Consider the following 19,169-nt stretch of genomic DNA (forward strand, 5'->3'; position numbering starts at 1 on the left):
GAGTTTTTAGTGAATTATTAAGACTGCCCGCGACTTCGTCCCCGTGGGTAGAAGATATAAATTATGATTAATGCCTGCCCTGCTTTTTTCACATTTTCCATTGTATCTTCGCTCCTATTAGTCGCAGCGTGAGATGGTTTATAGCCTAAAACCTTCCTCGATGAATGGTCTATTCAACACAAAAATAATTTTTCAATTTGGACCAGTAGTTCCTGAGATTAGCGCGTTCAAACAAACAAACAAACAAACAAACTCTTCAGCTTTATATATTAGTATAGATATAGATAAATATACAATTTGTTATTTTAAAAGTTGACTGCACGGATAGCCGAGTGGTTGAGGTCACCAAAAAAAACTCACTGTGTGAGCTTGTTCCGAGTCTGGGTGTCTTTGTGCATGTGATTTGTATGTTTGTAAACCCCCCCGCGACACAAGCATTAAATTCCTTATTGGGTTAGTCGTTTTTTTTTTAAAGAAAAAAAGTTAAGGTTTCTCAGTCAGCTCAAAGGATTAGGTTCCAGTCCAGACAAAGTAAGCACTAATGTGTGATTTTAATTAGGTCTTACTAAGCCACTGCGACACTAAGATAACGTGAACGTGTGAGTTGCGGAGTTTGTTGCGACGCTTCTTCTTAGCTAGAGAGTTTTTATCATTCGAAAAGTGCTTTTTCAGCTTCCCTATTTGTGCTTTAAAATTACTATTTCAATCTTTCCAGCCAGAATCGTGCAGAGCTTCCCGTAGCTCTGGATTAAGCAGCAGAAAAGACGCGATGAGTTTTTACTTTAGAAGTCCGACATTGTGGGTTGAAGTCACTAGCTTCACAAAAAAAAAGGTTTGAAATCTTTCATCGGAAACTTTGAACATGACTTCATCTTTTTGTAAATTTAGAATACTCCTGGATGTGCTTTTTCCCTCCAACGTAAAATATTTAAGTGTACTTGCTTGACAAGATTTCCTTTGGCAAAGTTTTTGGAAAAAACTGTAGAGCAAGAACCCTTACGAACAATATGAGCGTCCAACTTCTAAAGTATCACTCAGCGTTAGTAGACTCCAGTGGAACAGCCATCTTCAGTATTTTTACGCAAATGATTAAAGTTTGAAACCTTTTAAACTTGCAAAATACGGGCCAGAGAAAGTTGAGAAGTACCGTTACTACAAGCCCTTGTAGTAGCATCTCTGTTATTGTTAAAACGAGATAGAGTTACTGTAATGTAGAGCAGTATCCCGCTTGCACAACGACAACTGGATTGCTTTAGAGCTCATAGTACAGGGACTGAAACGGTCATATAAACAGGAAACTTTGATGCTTTTCTAGGAATATTTTGTTTCATTTTAACAGTAGAAGGATTTGTTAATCCAGGTCAATTCAAGTGTATAAAAGAAATATTTTTGCAGTTGTACATGAGAGACGAGACGACACAAAGAATAGAAAAGCGGCCTCTCTTTTTCTCGCCACACCCGCAATGAGGAGGCCGTAAGCCGTAGATTCTTTCCTCTTTCTTCGATAGCCATATTATTTCAGTCTGTATAATTCCTATTATCCAATAAATTTCTAGTTTTTAGCTTCTTTTATGCCAGAGCGTTCAAATGATGTAACACATGATATTAAAAAAATCTGTAAAGAATGTCTTTAGAGTCCAAGAAACGAGAAAATCTTCAAGTTTTGTGTGATATGATGTTAGCTGCAGATTAGCATGTTTAATTATAACTGAGTGCATCTATTTATAGTTGCGATGTCTCTCGTATCGCCTCGCGTTACAAAGTGCAGCTCGTTTGAGATTCAAGTTTTATACTTAAGAAGGTATTTAGTTAATAGGTACATTATGTCAGTGTAAGCACAAAATAGACAATAGATCAGTGCCCCAATTCTGCTATTTACAATTGCCAATGATTAAATGGGAATTGGATGAAAATGAAAACTATTCGTTTACTTGAAGCTTATCGTGTAAATCATAAGCCTTGTTATTTTAACACGCTTTTTATTAGCTTCACCTGTATGTTTGTTTGTATGTTATTCCTCACTATTTGAGCAATTTGACCACCGTCCTTTGTTTGGAAAATTGTCTTGTGCTTAGCTCAAAATTTTGTCGATGGAGACGTCCTCATATTGAAATTTTCGACTTAGTACAAAGTGTCTTGATTTTAATTTCAATCAGGTAAGGGAAATTCAAAATTTGCTGGACATAATTCATCAATTTGTCTATTTATCTATCTATTTATCTATCTATCTATCTATCTATCTATCTATCTATCTATCTAATTTCTTAGTCGGTGTGGAATGTTAGTTATCCCTACCTTATCTTCGGATCCTTTAAGGAAGTTTACACTTTGTTTGAGATATGCTTATGGGAGCCGAAGATAGATCTCGATGGCGTCCAAGTGGCGAGATCTACATAGATCTCCCTACTGGACTCGCTGAACATCCAGCAGTAGACGAAAATGGGCTAATGATGAAGTGAAAACCTCAAGTAGACCTTAAGGAGAGGAGAAAGAGTGCTGGTTAGAGGCTAGAGGTCTATGGACGCATAGAAGACATGGCTCGGAATACTTCAACGACTAGTCTTGAACCGCAGAAACAATATAATAGGTTTCAGGTAAGTAACAGCACCGGTAACTAAAATTTGTCGTTTGCTAGAGATAATACAAAACATAATATTGCTACCGATGTTATACTGAAATGTCAACACGATGAAATTAAACTCCTAAATTCACGGCGGCTTCAATTGTTAAAGTTTCGTTTGTTTCGTACACATCTCGGGCCGAGGACGGCGAACAAAATAATTATGCGAATACACTACTGCAGCAAAAGTTGTTCATTTTAATGTCCACATTTATTCCCTCCAGGAACTGCACGCAGCGCTCTGGCTGCAGCGAATTATTCGTTCGGAAACTCAAAGAAACAGAGATGTACTTTGAACTAAAGTTCTGTAACAATGGGTCATTACCGATGCTCTTAAGTGGCACAATGTTCAATGTTTGAAAACACTTCACCCAATTATCAGGTCCGAGCGATCTGTTTGTAATATTGTAACGCTTTATGGATTCTTTGGGACATTGGGGTGTTGCATGAACTGTTGAAGTGAGTTAAATGACGTCACGAGTGTGCAGTTTATGCGTTTCAAGTTCAATGCTTTGTGCGGTGTTGTATAGGTGTGGCTGGCCGGCTGGGTGCGCTGTGGCTGCGGCTGCGGGCGCTAGGGGGCGCTGCGCCGCCGCCGCGCGCCAGCTGTGTTCACGCCGCTCCCGCCGCAGTCGCGGTCCGACAACGGGCGATCAACCACGTGGCTGCTCCACGTCCTATAAATCAAAAACTTTCTTACGTCAAATCAATGGATATAACCTAACACGCGCGATTCGTGAATTAAGAATAAGATGTGATTGAATTGTGTTGACGTCGCGATGGCCTGTTAATCACGTATTATTGTGTGCAACAGTGACGTGCAGTGTTGTGCCAATGATGTGAATATTTTTTCTGTGTTGTGTTGCATAAAAAAGGAGTCATGAGTATCCAAAAGTGTTTGTTGGATAACTCCAGCAGGATGATCAAGGCGATGTCGACCGCCAAGTCGAGCACTAGCGAAGTTAAAATGGTATGTAGTGTTGTAGACCCTGCTGTGATGCGACCTTGTGGATCGAAAGCTGACTTTTTTAGGTTATTATCGAAGAAAACATTAGTTATTAGGAAGTTTCTTTATCGCACTGTCAGTTTATTGAATACGTGATTGGTTTGCGTTGTGTGTATTAGACATATGAGCATAATTTGTGTGTGTTAGTTAGCAATATTATAGTCGCTGGCGTGTTTATAGTGTGTTTTATTACGTCACTATAATATACGTTTCCGCCGCTGCGTTTGTGCAGTATTGTGACATTTGCCGATACATTTTAACTGAATGTCAATATTAACTTACAAGTAACGCTGAATAACTTGTATTTGGCTTACTCAAGGTAATTTCGTGTAATTTTCGTTTAATCTTTTAAAATTCTTTATACAATAACGCCTTTGCTCAGTTATCAATTAAACTCTGTTTTGCAACATTGATCTTATGTTTCATAAAACAATAATACATACATTTAACTACAAAATGATTTTCATAACACTTACCTATTGCTACTTTTCCTTGTTTCACATAAAAATGTAATAAACATTGACCGACTCGTGTCCCGAATGTGGTTAATGATAGCACGTAGTTATGTACCTACTTTAATGAGTAATAAAATTATAGATAAGTTGTTCTGCTAATTGTTCCTGTTACTAAATACTTCTAAAAGGTATAAAGGCATTAACAAATAATAAAAAGTTAATCTTAAATCACCTTTGTTAATAAAATTTAAAAAAATGGCATGATAATGTTCCTTTCAGGGACCTCTCCAATTTGTTTTTAATACGTTTCTTTTAAAACTGCATACGACTAATTTGAAATAGCTCCATTCGTTTGCCATAGGTAGACAAGTAGATATAATAACATCGTTCTTTTTGCTCTGTGGATTAATAAACTTGTTATCATCTTTGATTGATTGTGATAAAGATTTAGGGGTTAATTTTTTTGGTTAATATCGTAGACCATGAGATAAAACGCGATCAGTACATTTCACTTATGAATTTCAACAGTAGGTCAAAAATTATAAGATTATTATTTAATTAAAAACTGATGATAGTGTCTGATTTGACTCTTCTTTTATTCTGTCAAAACACACATCTTTTGGTATTGATCCATATTGTGTAGTCTGGACAATATTACATCTCATTAAAAAGGACAACGCATAGACTTCAACTGTATGGGAATGACGTTCCTTGCTAAGAAGTGAAATATCTGACTTGCTAGTTCAATTCAACTTCCTCCTAATATTATAAAAGACCCTTTAGATAAAATAGGTAGGTTAGTTTTTAACTTGAATTAGCACATAGGATATAAGGTTTTTTTCCGATTTTATGTTCCCGCGGGATCATTTTTGATTTGTAGCCGGCGGAGACTAGTTTAGCAGGTGCAAAGCATCTACATGCACACCGATGACCATAATCCTCAGTCATGCTTGAGTGACTGTAGAGAAGGTAAGTTCCCATCTTCTGTGACAGCACCACTTTAAGCTGAGGGGTTATGGTCACTTAAGTTGTTGGTGGCTAGCTTCACAACACACCGAAACTTTTATCAGCTGGAAGTTATTTATATTATTTACTGAACACGGCATAATTAGCGGATTCGACACAGTAAAATAGTATCATGATGCCACAACGGGAAGTCTTACCGCTAAGAGCGATTTTTGATAGACAACCTTTCGATGGACATCATACAGAGGCAGCAATATCTAGTCACATTATTTTGACTATTGCTTTACTGAGAAGGCCTATTCTAGTTCTTACCTACGATGTTGATATAAAATTTGATAAACAGGCACTTATGTGCAGTTGGATCTAATGACACTTGTGAAGGTAATCGCATGGTTTTAATGTTACGTTTCCGTGTTTGATATTAATCGTAAAACTATGGAAAAGAACTGTTCTTGAAGTGTCTTATGTATAAGGTGGTCCTACTGCCAAGGTTTTATAGAATCTGATTGTTTCATCGTCATCTGCTATAGAATTTTAGTAAACTACCGCATTCGCAGAGAGTAGATGATCCCGAATCCTTCGGGAAGTATCTTTCTCAAATATACCCGAGTGGGGACTCAAATTAAAGGACATTGAGGACTTGACTCAAGAAGTTCTTAGTTTTGTTGGATGATAGAATTGGTGCTGAGAAAATGGGATATGGAAAAAAAAGGTTTTCATGTAAGAATATCAATTACTACCTGTCCGTCTTTGTTATTGTCGGGGGTATTTTAAATTCATAATCACACGTTGTTATTGGCGAGTGACCCTAAATCAAGACTGTTAGCGCCTTGAAAGAGAGACATCTTTACGCGGGTGTAAAGTTTTATCACTTTTCAAGCTGTGGCAGTCCTAAAGGACGGCAGATGTAACTTGGCACGTCAGAAAAGACGTACAGAATATCACTGTCTCTGTTTCACACAACTAACTTGTATACTTTGATCTCGTTTTAACATTCTTCCATCTATTTTCCGAAGCGCCAAGTTATATCTTACGGTACTTTAACTCCACAGTTATATTTACTATCAGCTGATTAATCTATCTTGTCGGTTGCTAGGCGACGGATGTATGCTAATCAGTGTATTATACATTCAAATATACAATTAAGCTGTTGAACTTGTATAGGTTTTGATCGGCAGTCTATTTACATATTAAAGATCTCGTTTCTCGGTAGCTTAGGTCACCTTAAGATTTGTATGCGTGACTTTTCTTTATTAGTATCAACTTTTTGGAGTTTAAGAGTACACAACTTTTTGCCTTTAGGAGACATTTGTCAACTCGAAAATCTAGCTGTTGCAAGCAGCTCCAACTGCTAAATTTCGAAAATTACCTCGGTCACATAAAATTGCAATAACATCCACCCAACTTATCCTATGTGTGAATCCAGGTTGTAAACTATCTGTGTACCGCAATTCGTCCAAATCCATTCAGTGGTTTTTGCGTGTAAAATAAAAAAAAAACATCCATCCATACTAATATTATAATCGTGAAGGTTTGTACCTTCACGATTATAATATTAGTAGGACTATTAGATTTTTTGCCCAAAATCCATTCCGTCGCTTGGAGCGCTGTTAAGAGTTTCAAATACCACTTCCTTGTTTGTATTACATATGTATGTACGTAGTTAGCGTATATATAAAGGCGTATAAAGGTTCATATTCAATAAAATAAATCATCTCAGTTCTTGTACTATCAATATTAATAGCACATATTTTTCCACTGTAGTGTTATACTACATAACATGCAAATGAAGACAGCATTCTATACTGCGAAGTAATTAACTTTGTGCATCATAGGCTTAGCTCTAACGCCATAGATTATCTAGATTGTAATCTATACGTTCTATAGAGACCAGAATATGGTATGGTATGAAAAGATAGAGGGCTTAGGACCGATCTCAATAGTGTATCTATAAGTGATACAATTTCGAGAAGCTCTTCACACAAAATATGACATAATGATATTACTGGTGGCCAAAGTCATTATAAGAAACCGGTCGTAAAGCAATGTTATAATTAACACTTTAAACATACGGGATTAACGTTCTCTATCGACAAGTGACATGACCATCTGTCAGTTTGATACTTTTAGCGACTTCATAACGTAAGCGCTTGAAGAAAACTAATGCAAATGAAATGAAATCTTGGTCTCTATATTCTAATTATTTCAAATCATTGCATCTTCTGTAAACCAGGACCTACAATGATAACCAACGAAAAACACCAGCACTTGGTTTTGCCCAGTGAAATGAATGACTCTCTTAGAACTCCGCAACTGCACGGTTAGCCAAGTGGTCAAGGTAACCAATCCAAACGCACTATGCGCGACTTGTCACTACTTCGATACGCGATAGAACAAGCATCCGTGTGATCCCAAAATGCTTTAGCTTGCAGCTGCCAAAGTGTGCATGTGACTTGAATGTTAGTGAAACTGTCGCGCCTCAAGGATTAAACTCCTTTGGATAGGAATCGTTTTACCAAAAACCGCAAGGATATTCATTCAGATCTTCATCCCACTTAACAAGGACAAAAAGATCATGACACTCAAGGAGTTTTAACTCAATGTCCTTCTTGTATACGACCGGAAGACCTACCCTAGTACCCAGACAAGTAGCGTGGGAATACTGCAAATCGAATATTTACTAAATGCACTTTATCGAAGCCTTATCAGTCTGGTTCGTTTAAAATTGTGTGCAGTTCAAATATTAGCCAGTTCGGAATCAGTTTTAACAGAGTAAACCAAGGAATCCCTTTGCATAATTCGCAAGCGTTGCGAAGCTCTTTCGATCGCTGTTACTGGTGTTTTATTAAGTTTAGATAGTAACCGTTTTATTAATAGCTTCAGCTACTTATTATGGAGTTAATATTGTATTTTGCAGATTCTTGCACTTTCCTTTAATTGTTTATTGGCATGCGAATCTATCATTTCATTTGCATTAGTTGATGGAATTTGGTTGTATCTTGGCAATTTTTGGTCGTGTTTGATATCATCCACTTTGGCAGGACCGACGTAAAAGATTCTGAGAGAGTTCTGTATAACGGCGATATTTAAAATATTATAACCCAGGAATTATTATCAAAACGAATTGAAAGAGGTAAAGTTTGTGACGTTGTAGGGGGTAACCTCACGATGTACCAAACCGATTTTGGAAATCCTTTCACTAATTGAAAGTCACGTTCTTTGTGATTGTCAATACCCATATAACCTCAAAACTATCGTCAAAATGGGCACGTGCAAACTAGTACCATAATATATCATAACAAGGATGTCTAGTAACAATAATTAAGTTTAAATGATTATACTTAGTGCTATCAATAGATTATAATCATTGAATGGTCGCCAACGACACTGTACTGTTATTAATACCGACCCCCCACAGACAGTTGCATCGCTTATTATAAACAACTTTAAACGTATTGCTATGCATTTGACTGATATGTTGGTCTAGTGGTTAGTGGTCGTGACTGCTAAACCGGAGGTCGTGGGTTCGAGTCCCACCCAGGACAAATGTTTGTGTGATGAGCACGTCATTTTTTTCTGGGTCTGCGTAATTTGTCTTTATTATGTATGTATTTAGAAATATGTTTATCGATTGACAAGTTCTCATAATACAGGCTTTGCTTAGTTTGAGACTAGATGGCGTTGTCTGAAATTTGTGAATTATAATGTTATTTAATATATTTTTTGTCGATTGATTTGTACTTTTCAAGGTTCTTTATTTCAAACTAAAACGAAAGTATTTATTATATTTCTCTTTTCAAGTTTGGAATATTTAATCGCCAACCCTCAGTGAGCAAGTGTGGTAATCAGACCTCAATTACACATAAACTTTTATAGTTTAAACGTTTAGCACAATATTTTTTAACAATAAAAGCTTTGATGAAAGGTATGGGACCAAATGACAGCTGTTCCATTTAAGGCCGAAGTTCTTAAGTAAAAAACATTAAAAAATACCGACGAATTGAAAACCGCCTTCTTTTTGAAGTCGATCGTAAAGTATGTCACTGTGTTTGTATGTAAGTGGGGATTTCAATGGAATTTGGTGTAGAATTGACTGACACCTTGAATTAACACATAGACTACTTTTATCGCACTTTGGGTTATTTTTTTGCAGCCATAGCCGACATCTAGCTAATTTTAACTAAACGACAATTATGTAAGATCTCACTGTAAAAACAAGTAGGTAATAGTATATTTTTATAACACGACAAAAATAGTTTTTCCGGTCTCAATTCAGAACGTATGATTTACGTTTAGACTGGTCAAAGTACAGGTTTCGCACAAATTACTGTAACATCTCAAAATCATAGAAACATTGGCAAAGGAGGTAAAACAAAAAGTGTTAGTAATGTGAGCAAACGAAACTGTTACTGCAGTCCTGTGTAAGCGGGACAGCGCTCTACAATACATAGCTGCATCTCGCTTCCACGACCGCAACGCTTTCCTGCAGTTGTAGAAATAAAGGCCGAATATAGTATAAGTTGTTTGTAAAGAATACTGATCTTACTTAACTTCCTAAGATATGCGAATAGATTTCTTTTTTGCATACAAACTGTCATAATGAACTTACAAATAAACAGACCGTGAATGTTTGCACGTCACGCGAGACGGAGAGATATTTTTAACTGAGGATAGACGTCTATGGTTTATGAATGTGTTTTCAATTTTTAATTTTACACTGAAAGTGTCTATGGTAAAAATCGTGAGGGGTATACCAATATACCAAAATAATGATTCAGTTTAAATCTATAAAGCTATTTCCTAGTTATTACGTCTTTCTATTTACTTCAGAAGCAAGATAGATATGATAACATTTCAAAATAAACTTAACCATTTCTCTGTCCCGTTAGTCAAATATGAACTTTGCTATTGTTTAACTATTGTGTCTATTGGCGGGACAGTGTAACTAAAGTGTCTCTAAATAAGACAGGTAATAATCGAAATATTGTAATTTTATGTATTATCGACTGGAGGTGGGGCCAAGGGGATGGCGGCATTATAACTCTTGACTTGACACGTTGCATGTTGCAAACCAGAAAGGGTATTTGCCTTAATTCTAACTGGTTTTGTGCATGTGATTTGAATGTTTTTGAAAGCCGATTCACAAGGATTAAAACTCCTGAGTTGCGGAATCGTAATTTTATCAAATCACCTGAATATTGCTAGCAGATTAGTATTAGTAATTCCTTGAGATTGAGGGCTCCGTAGGCAAAAGGCAAAAAACTATACACTCAGTATGTCGGTTTGTATGACATAATAACTTAACTATTTTCTTTTATTTACTCCTTTTTATGAGGTATACTATAATAAATCATTTGAATTTATCGTGATTGAATACAGCAGATCATTACTTACTGTATAAGTAACGTTTATTTAAAACACTTAAATACAATTTACAATAGGAATACCAAACTGTATTTTAGCTACCATTTAAAACAATACAATGGCACCAAAGCCGAAACTTATTTACCTGAACAAAGACAAAGGAAAACATAACAGTCACTTTCCCACGAGCCTAGAGCTAGATTCAATACCTATCCTATATTGTTTAGATCGCGTAATATGAACGAGAAATTGAAACTATACAACCTACCACCTCTGTCATCAAGACTCTTGCGGTTGTTGAAGCGAGATAGCTCGATCCGGGGCGTATAGTGCTGTCCCGTTTGCACAAGTACTAGTACTAGGTACTGTAAGACGTGCGCCCAGGTGTAGGTAATATAATACTTTGTTTTATATTTACACGAATTAGGCTAATGACGTTTGGTAACGTAATCGGTTGAACACGCACGTAGGTAGCTCAGATGTTTTTTTGTTTGTTCAAAATTACTTTGAATAGGTAAGTAATTTTCTTGTTACCGAAAGAGAAAGTCATGATGGACAGTTTTTCGTTTAGTTTCAAATAAATGTTTCTGAGATACTAAATTTCTGCGGATAATTCCCCTTTTCGGGTTTTGTTCGACGGCCTTTTAATACCGGTAATTTACCAAAAATACTTAGAGTTTTAATTCTATCAAATTTTGCTTCGTAGGTATACCTACGTTACATGAATTATCAATTTGATAGCAATCAAAGCTCAAATTCTACTACCGCCGTGCTTTTATTCAATCACTAATATCACTTTCAGTAAATCAAAGTACACGGGTAACAGTTTTCTCACTAATCTATGTATTGAGAAAATGTGCTTTAGATATGTAAAACGGTGACAGCCGAACGTCAGCGGTTTTAGAGTTAATTTATGAACACGCGAAGTCGAAACGGCGTAGAAAGTGAAAGATTGAACGAACGCCTGATCAATCGTAATAGCAAAGAAAGTTGAGAAAGTGTTTTTGCTAACATGCTTTTAAAAGTATTTTGATGTAAACAATGACATTTAAAGTAAGTTTGTTAATGATCTATATTACAAAAGTCTATATAAAAATATAAATAAGTGTGCATCACTGTGTGTTCATAAATAAATAGGATCGTTCATGCATTTGCTGAGTTAAAATCAGAAATTTTGAGTTTTTTAGTTAAGTTAAGGGTTTTTGAACTGGCACTGTTACTGCTCATCCTTTTATTGAAGTTATAACAATATTAAGAAGAGTTTATTTATTAGAGCTGTCTAAATATAGCTTCGATCTTATTATAAATTGGCTATTGAGGCCAGGGTGATTTGATAACAGATGTTGTTAGCAACTGTTAATGAATTCATCATTACTCGTTTTATTGTGCTTAACCTTCTTAATTAATTTGCCTAAAAATATGAAAGGTGACTTCCAAAGATTAAATACGTATAAAATCACCACAAACCCCACGTTTTTGGACTAGTGTGAACTATATGGACCATCACGCTGAGACCTGCTTCAGTTTGATAATTACCTCATGCTTTTCGTGATTTTTTACCGATTGTGAGTACAGGTCACTTTTTCTAGTCACAATAATTAAGCAGAAATATAAATAATACTGCGTTAACAACTTTAAAAGCATATTCTAAATAGATTGTGCATAGTTTTTTGTAGTGATAAGAAATACTTTTACCATATTATTATTATTCAAGTACAATCCAACATAAAATCCTGCTCGGTAACTAAAAACTATTATGTACCTGCCTAACATGGAGTTTAACAATAATGATAATAAAATTCAAAACGACTAATTCAAGCAATTTCGGTATTGGGTTCTTAATCGATTAGTTTATTTTAGTCACAAAGAAATAAACTTTGATATTAGACGGTAAATCCCAATAGATCATAAACTATTTTTTTCCCCTTTATAATATTGTACACATAAAAGATGACTTACGCGAAATATGTGTGAGTATATGTATCACAATATATTATATCAAGTAGAAGTCTGGTCGCGTCTAATTAAGTCTATAACATTAATTAATTATTCATGCGAGCCTTCGACCACACCTCCAGTCTAATGAAAACATATGGCTATATGTTTTGGGACAATGTACTTAATAGAAACTTATATACGTAGCATAATATCTTAGTATTAAAAAAAATCTGGGTGTAATGATTTTATTCCTTGTGTCGCGGGGGTTTCACGAACATTTACAGCAACAAGTCACATGCACAAATAATACCATACCATGAGAATAAAAATATCTGATAAACATGAATGTTTTAAATAAATAATTAAAGAATAATAAATACATTTGACAATGGTTAAAAGAAAATGATACACAGAACGGACGAACGGAGTCAAGACGTCTTCGGTCGCCGGTCCGGTTTCCATTTAACCACTGAGATTATTGCTATCTCTACTGTCTATTGAGAAAGATTTAGAGTAGTTATTGTTATTGTGAATGCGAGAAATGGCTCTACGTTGTATATAGTGCTGTCTCTTTTCCACGAGACAGTCCTGCTAGATAAAAGAGCTCATAGTCCAGGCACTAATCATAAATCGATAGATGCAGCTTCAAAAGCATTTCCGCAAACGCGGGATTATTATTCACTTAAGACTGTTTGAAGAACAATTGTTTTTCCTTTTAAGTCTTTAAAGCGGGAAGCATCCGCTTCTAAAGGTATTTGGATTTTTATTTTTTAATTATTCTTTATTCTTGTTCTTCCTGCTTAGATTGGGTTTGTTGCTTGTTTTGTATTTTACATGACACAAGTACCTATGGACTACAAATATATCGGAAAGCAAATTAAAGGAGACAAACTTTTTACTTTTTACGGTAATCTGAAAAATGTGTTCGTTCCTCCCGGAAGGGTATATAATTGAGGATTGGATTAACTTACCTAAGTGACATCCAATCGTAATTTTATGAAGGTTGATCTGAAATATAATTGATTAACAGAGTAGTATTCCCATTCGCTACTGTGTGGCATCGCGAATTTTTTCAGAGAATAAAAAAAAAGTTTTTTAGTCTATGGCAACTCACAACTAAACGTCACTGATTTACAGCTAACCATGATTTTGTGGGTCCCATTATGCCAGGGTTCAGCTATTGATGCTGGGGTTGGGGTGGGTGATTATATTTCAGATCAACCTTCATAAAATTACGATTGGATGTCACTTAGGTAAGTTAATCCAATCCTCAATTTTATTTCATGTTGATCTGAAATATAATTGATTAACAGAGTAGTTGTTCAGAGATTGAGGCATAATGGGTACATCTTATAAGCCTGGATATGATGAATAACGGTTAAGGCTTTATAATTATTAAGATATCTATTTATAGTGGCATATTATCCTAATATAAGTATCTATATTTGTTTTTATCCATATATTCTGTCATACACATTGATTATTGATCAACTATTAATTTCCATTTTTTATAAAATTAGTCTGTAGTAATTAACAAATTTTTCTAAATGCCAAATTTGTAAGCCAAAAGGGCAGAACATGTTGATGCATATGTTGTCCTTATATTTTCACCACATCAAAAAATGTTTAGTACATACATTCTGTCATACACATTGATTATTGATCAACTATTAATTTTCATTTTTTATAAAATTAGTCTGTAGTAATTAACAATTTTTTCTAAATGCCAAATTTGTAAGCCAAAAGGGCAGAACATGTTGATGCATATATTGTCCTTATATTTTCACCACATCAAAAAATGTTTAAAACATGTTTTAGGCAAATAAATACTTCTTTATCTTTGTTCTATTACTGAGATTAATGTAATATGAGTTTTTAAGTGGAACAATGAACAAATTTTATGTTATGTTACACATGTTTATGCAAATAAATATATCTTTCTTTATCAATTGTTCCACATATTGTGGAGACTGTGTCCACCAATTTCATGATTGACTATTAATTACCAATTTGTGCTCTTTTTGACATCAATGTAACTATGACTTTTTTTAAGTCATACAAATTTCCTGCACCTTGTGCAATTTGATACTTAACCATTAGCTTTTAACAATGTAACTATGGATTTTGAGTAAGACACATTTCCAATACATAGTGATATTGTGTACAGTTTGATAATTAATTATTCATTATTAACAATGTAACAATAAATTTATAGTAACAAATTTTCTACACATTGTGTTAATTGTGTCAAACAATTTGATAATTATTTACAATGTAATTATGATTTTTTCTAGTAATACAGATTTTCTTCATATTGTTTTAATTTTGCCATAAAATTAGATAATTAGTTACTAATTTTTGCTCTTTTTTTAGCGCAGTAATAATAAGAGTATTTAGGGTACTGCAAGTATTTCTTATTTATAAGCTATTAATAAGAAATAACAAGATGATAATGAGATATTCCATTTACTGTCAGTTGCAGTTTGTAAGTCACTCAATTATGATTAAAATTAAATTAAAATTTTTGTCACTGCAGTTGTCGGTTCCTAAGACATGAGCTATAAGGCCTTGCAAAGGTAGTAGAACCTACAACCAAACCACCTTTTTCCCTGATTAAACTCAAGAGCATTCCTGCTGCTCTTGCAGATGTACTGCTGGAGTGTGGGATACAGCTGTCAGCAGGTATAAATTTGATACCTGATTAACTGTTTTGAAGGCCAAGGGTAAAACTTTTAATATGGTAAAGTTAACTTATTTCAGGTATTGGTTAAGGCTACAAGGATCTTTAAATCTTAGAAGTTAGCCATAATTTATGATCTTAAAAGTAAAAAGTACATTATGGTTCCTTTCCTTTTTTACTGAGAGTAAGGTTGGTTATCACAATTCTCATCTTATTAATTGTCAGGGTGTGACATGGGCTATGTTATTTAGTTTAATGTATGAGAGGGCGGCTAGTACCCATTGAGCAGCTATCCAAGCTAGGAGTTAGAAGATGTTTGTGTCTTGGTTCAAATAAATAACTAAATAATTCTGTGTCTTCAGATACAGGTGTATTGTATGTTTCATTAACATAATATATGTATGTTTGTGTCTATTGTCAACAGAGTTATTCCTGTGCCATATAATTATGTTCTAGCCTATTTTGTCATCATGTTGCTTGCAACCAGTTGTTGCAAGTTCTATTTAATAACCATCTATACTTTCTTAACCGATAAGCAATATGTTTATAATATTGTGTTTTGAGGCAGCTAGCAGATGAGTTAGCTGGTTCAATACAAAATATGGGTTCTGGCTTTCTGTAATACAGGCAAATCTCAATCTGAGTAAGCCTCTCAGAAATCCTTTGTTATCCATACCTAATTCCTCTCCCATCTTTAGAGTCAATGCTGATTTGTGGAAATTTAGGGTTTTGAAGCTAGCTCCATTCTCTAAACTTTCTATTAGTGTTTCCTAATTAATAAGGGTGAAGATCAAAATAGGATCCCGGTTACTGCTTTGTTGACACAGATGGTAACATGATGGTTAATGAGCTATCTAACGTTGGCTTCTAACTGCTTCCCCTAAGAGATGCTTTTTGTCAGGGCACCTAGTCTGCTCAGTGTGTGTTGTCGGTTAAAAATCCCAAAGTTGGGTGAATAAGAACTTAGTGACTTTTTGCTTTGTCATTATTAATATTCTGAAACATTTAGTAAGGTAAACAAATGTTGGGAATGCTTAAAAAACATATTCATGTCCACTAAGTATTGATGCATATACATTTAGTGTTTAGTAGCATTAATGTTATTGGGTGCCTCACTTCTTAGAGATGTGTGTGTCACATTGTTTTTATTGCTATAGATAAACTTGTGGGGCCCAAAATCTATTGATAACGAAACAAGTATGGTTTTTTCGTTGACTTACATGTGGAACTGAGCACTATTTATCTTACTTATGTATTTGCAGCCATGTTACTCTGGCTGTATAATCTTGCAATGTGTTTTAATCCAGTTAATATTATGTTCTAATTGATGTATTAAATGCAAGTCATCATTCTAAACAAGGCACCACATTACAATTGTTTTCGCCATTACAATGTGTCACCATTCTATTAGAAAAGCTTTAGAAACTAGTTCTAGTATACATTTTCTATAATGTTCTTATAGTTTCGGATTATGTAATGGGGCCCCATCTTAGGTCAGTTGACAGCATCAAGATTGCTATTGTTATGCAACAAGGCTAAGTACTTAACTTGTTCTATTATTTTTTGTGTGTGTTTGAACATAACCTCTTGGGCAGGTTCACAGAAGGTTCCCAACAACCTTGCCAATTTGCTGATTGGGCAATGTTTAATATCATTGATATTTAGTATCTCTATAGGAGTTGCATTCTTGCTGTATTTCTGATGTTAACTAGTCTCTATTCATAGTAAACCTAAAGTATTTATTGCACTAATATACTTTAATCATAGTTAACAATGAGGGAAAATCATTTAGATAAATGTGAGTGTAGCCCCTCTGTCAGCCAGACATTTATACTGATTCTAACCAATGGGTGGTCATTCAGACAACAGTTTGTTAAATTTCTAGTCTGTAAGGACTGTGGGTGCTGTACATGGACTACATGGAATTGCAGTAAATTTATATGACATTTTTAAACTCAAAGCGGATTAATTTTTCTGAGTTTAGGTGTTATTGAACCTAAGGAATCAGTTTTATCTTAAGACTGTGCAAGACATGTGATATTGATGGTCCAAGGTTCCCATATCCACAATTTGAAAACTATAATATTTTTCTATATATATTTTTGGTTTTCAGTTAAGAACAAATCTGATCTGTCCGTTGAGTTTGGTGGTCTTAAGAATATTAAATCTTTAGACATATATGTATATAGATAGAAATTTTTACTGTGAGTGCATATTTGTACAGCCCCTAACTCATGAGTTATTGATGGTCTGACACATATTGTTGATTTCATTTATATGTATATTGTTTATGTAAACAATGTTATGTTCAAGTATTTTAAGGTACATTAGTGGTGGTATGTTCACAACATGAAAGACAGTTAGATATATTACATATACCTGGTTGACAATTGCCTGCTGGATGCATGGCATGGTGTACCCTCTCAGGGCCACCCTTGTCCTGTGACCTCACCACCCTCCTGTGTCCTGTTCAGCGAGGGTGTCACAGTTGTATCATACCACTCTTGGGTCCCCCTTGCTGTGCTAGCACTTTGGTTTGATGCCGGACCACTTATGTTTTCCACAGTCCTTGCTTAGGTTTAGAGGTGGTATTCGGTTATAACTTTTGTTATACATTCTTGATAGGTGCATTGGTCTTGTTTCTATCTTGAGCCTCGAATCCACCTCGAAGAGTGTCACCATTGGTTCTTGTTGTGGACTGTGAGAACCAGTGAACATAGTATGTTCTTCATCAAAACTGTCGTATCTCGTACGAAGTTTTGATCTTCGAGCTGTCTCGCGTACAAGCTCGGTTATACTTAATGCATGTTGTTCTATCAAAGTTGCGGGCTCGCGTCCCGAACTTTGTAGTAATGCATGTTCTTTGTGTAACATCAAAGTTGCGGGCTCGCGTCCCGAACTTTGTAGTAATGCATGTTGTTTGTGTACTGTCAAAATTGCGGGCTCGCGTCCCGAACTTTGCAGTAGGGTTTATCAGAGCTACGACGTCTCGCGAAGAGCCCGATCTTCGAGCTAGAGTCTCTCGTACCCGCTCGGTTCATGCATGTCTTTAGTACTTCGCATCATCTCACATCATATTTGTGTCCTTGTTCACTGAACCTAAAATCAGAGAAAACCTCACCTGTTGGCCCCCCTCTTTGAGGTTATGGGTCAGTGTTCCATCGTTTATATTCCGTAATTTGGGGGCGCCCACAATTTAACATCGAGCGTGGAGCATCGCGTACTAGCTCGGTTATACGTAATGCATGTTGTTTTGTGTACTATCAAAGTTGCGGGCTCGCGTCCCGAACTTTGCAGTAGGGTTTATCAGAGCTACGACGTCTCGCGAAGAGCCCGATCTTCGAGCTAAAGTCTCTCGGACCCGCTCGGTTCATGCATGTTTTTAGTATTTCGCATCATCTCACATCATATTTGCGTCCTTGTTCGCTGAACCTAAAATCAGAGAAAACCTCACCTGTTGGCCCCCCTCTTTGAGGTTATGGGTCAGTGTTCCATCGTTTATATTCCGTAATTTGGGGTTCCATCCCACGGCGATGAACCTAGGGCAAGGGCTGCGTACACGCATCCTGCATTAACTCCGCAGCGCCTTTATAGTCTCGAAGATCACTTTTAAACATCTTGGCCAGTATTTTCAAGGCTTTTGTATCACTTGGCAATACTTTTTCGACTTGAAATATGCCAAAAACTATTTAAATAACGTAATTAAAGTGTAATTAACAAAATCACCACGATGCCGTTAAGTCGCGAAAAAAGAAAGTGACGTTTAGTTGTGAGTTGCCATAGACTAAAAAACTTTTTTTTTATTCTCTGAAAAAAATCGCGATGCCACACAGTAGCGAATGGGAATACTACTCTGTTAATCAATTATATTTCAGATCAACATGAAATAAAATTGAGTAAAAATATATTTTTAATGTTTAACTTGCTGTTATTTTGTAATGTTCTGTAGTCTAAATAAAAAACGATAATTGATGATCTAACGAGTGCCATTAAATTGTCACTATATTAATTTATAAAGTTTCAGCAGATATTAACTTCAATAGTTTCTTGGAAAATTTTAAACATGTTTGCATTGTGAACTAGTCTTGCAATCAGATTAAAACGTGTCATGTCGGCCGTGCGGCACAGGTGCGGTGCGCA

The 19,169-nt window shown here is 35.4% G+C and overlaps 1 protein-coding gene across 3 annotated transcripts in view; it reads left to right on the forward strand.

Annotated features, from left to right (window-relative positions):
• The first annotated feature begins 3,203 nt into the window (after positions 1-3,203).
• LOC113502870 (transient receptor potential cation channel trpm) overlaps positions 3,204-19,169 on the forward strand; it is a 221,897-nt gene continuing 205,931 nt past the window's right edge. For all 3 annotated transcript variants that reach the window (XM_026884607.1, XM_026884616.1, XM_026884624.1), the window contains exon 1: positions 3,204-3,590. In XM_026884607.1, the coding sequence (XP_026740408.1) occupies positions 3,501-3,590 (90 nt within the window). In that variant the 5' untranslated portion in view covers positions 3,204-3,500. The remainder of the gene's footprint in view (positions 3,591-19,169) is intronic.

This window comes from Trichoplusia ni, chromosome 2 (genome assembly GCF_003590095.1).
Source record: "Trichoplusia ni isolate ovarian cell line Hi5 chromosome 2, tn1, whole genome shotgun sequence".
Lineage (NCBI taxonomy): Eukaryota > Metazoa > Arthropoda > Insecta > Lepidoptera > Noctuidae > Trichoplusia > Trichoplusia ni.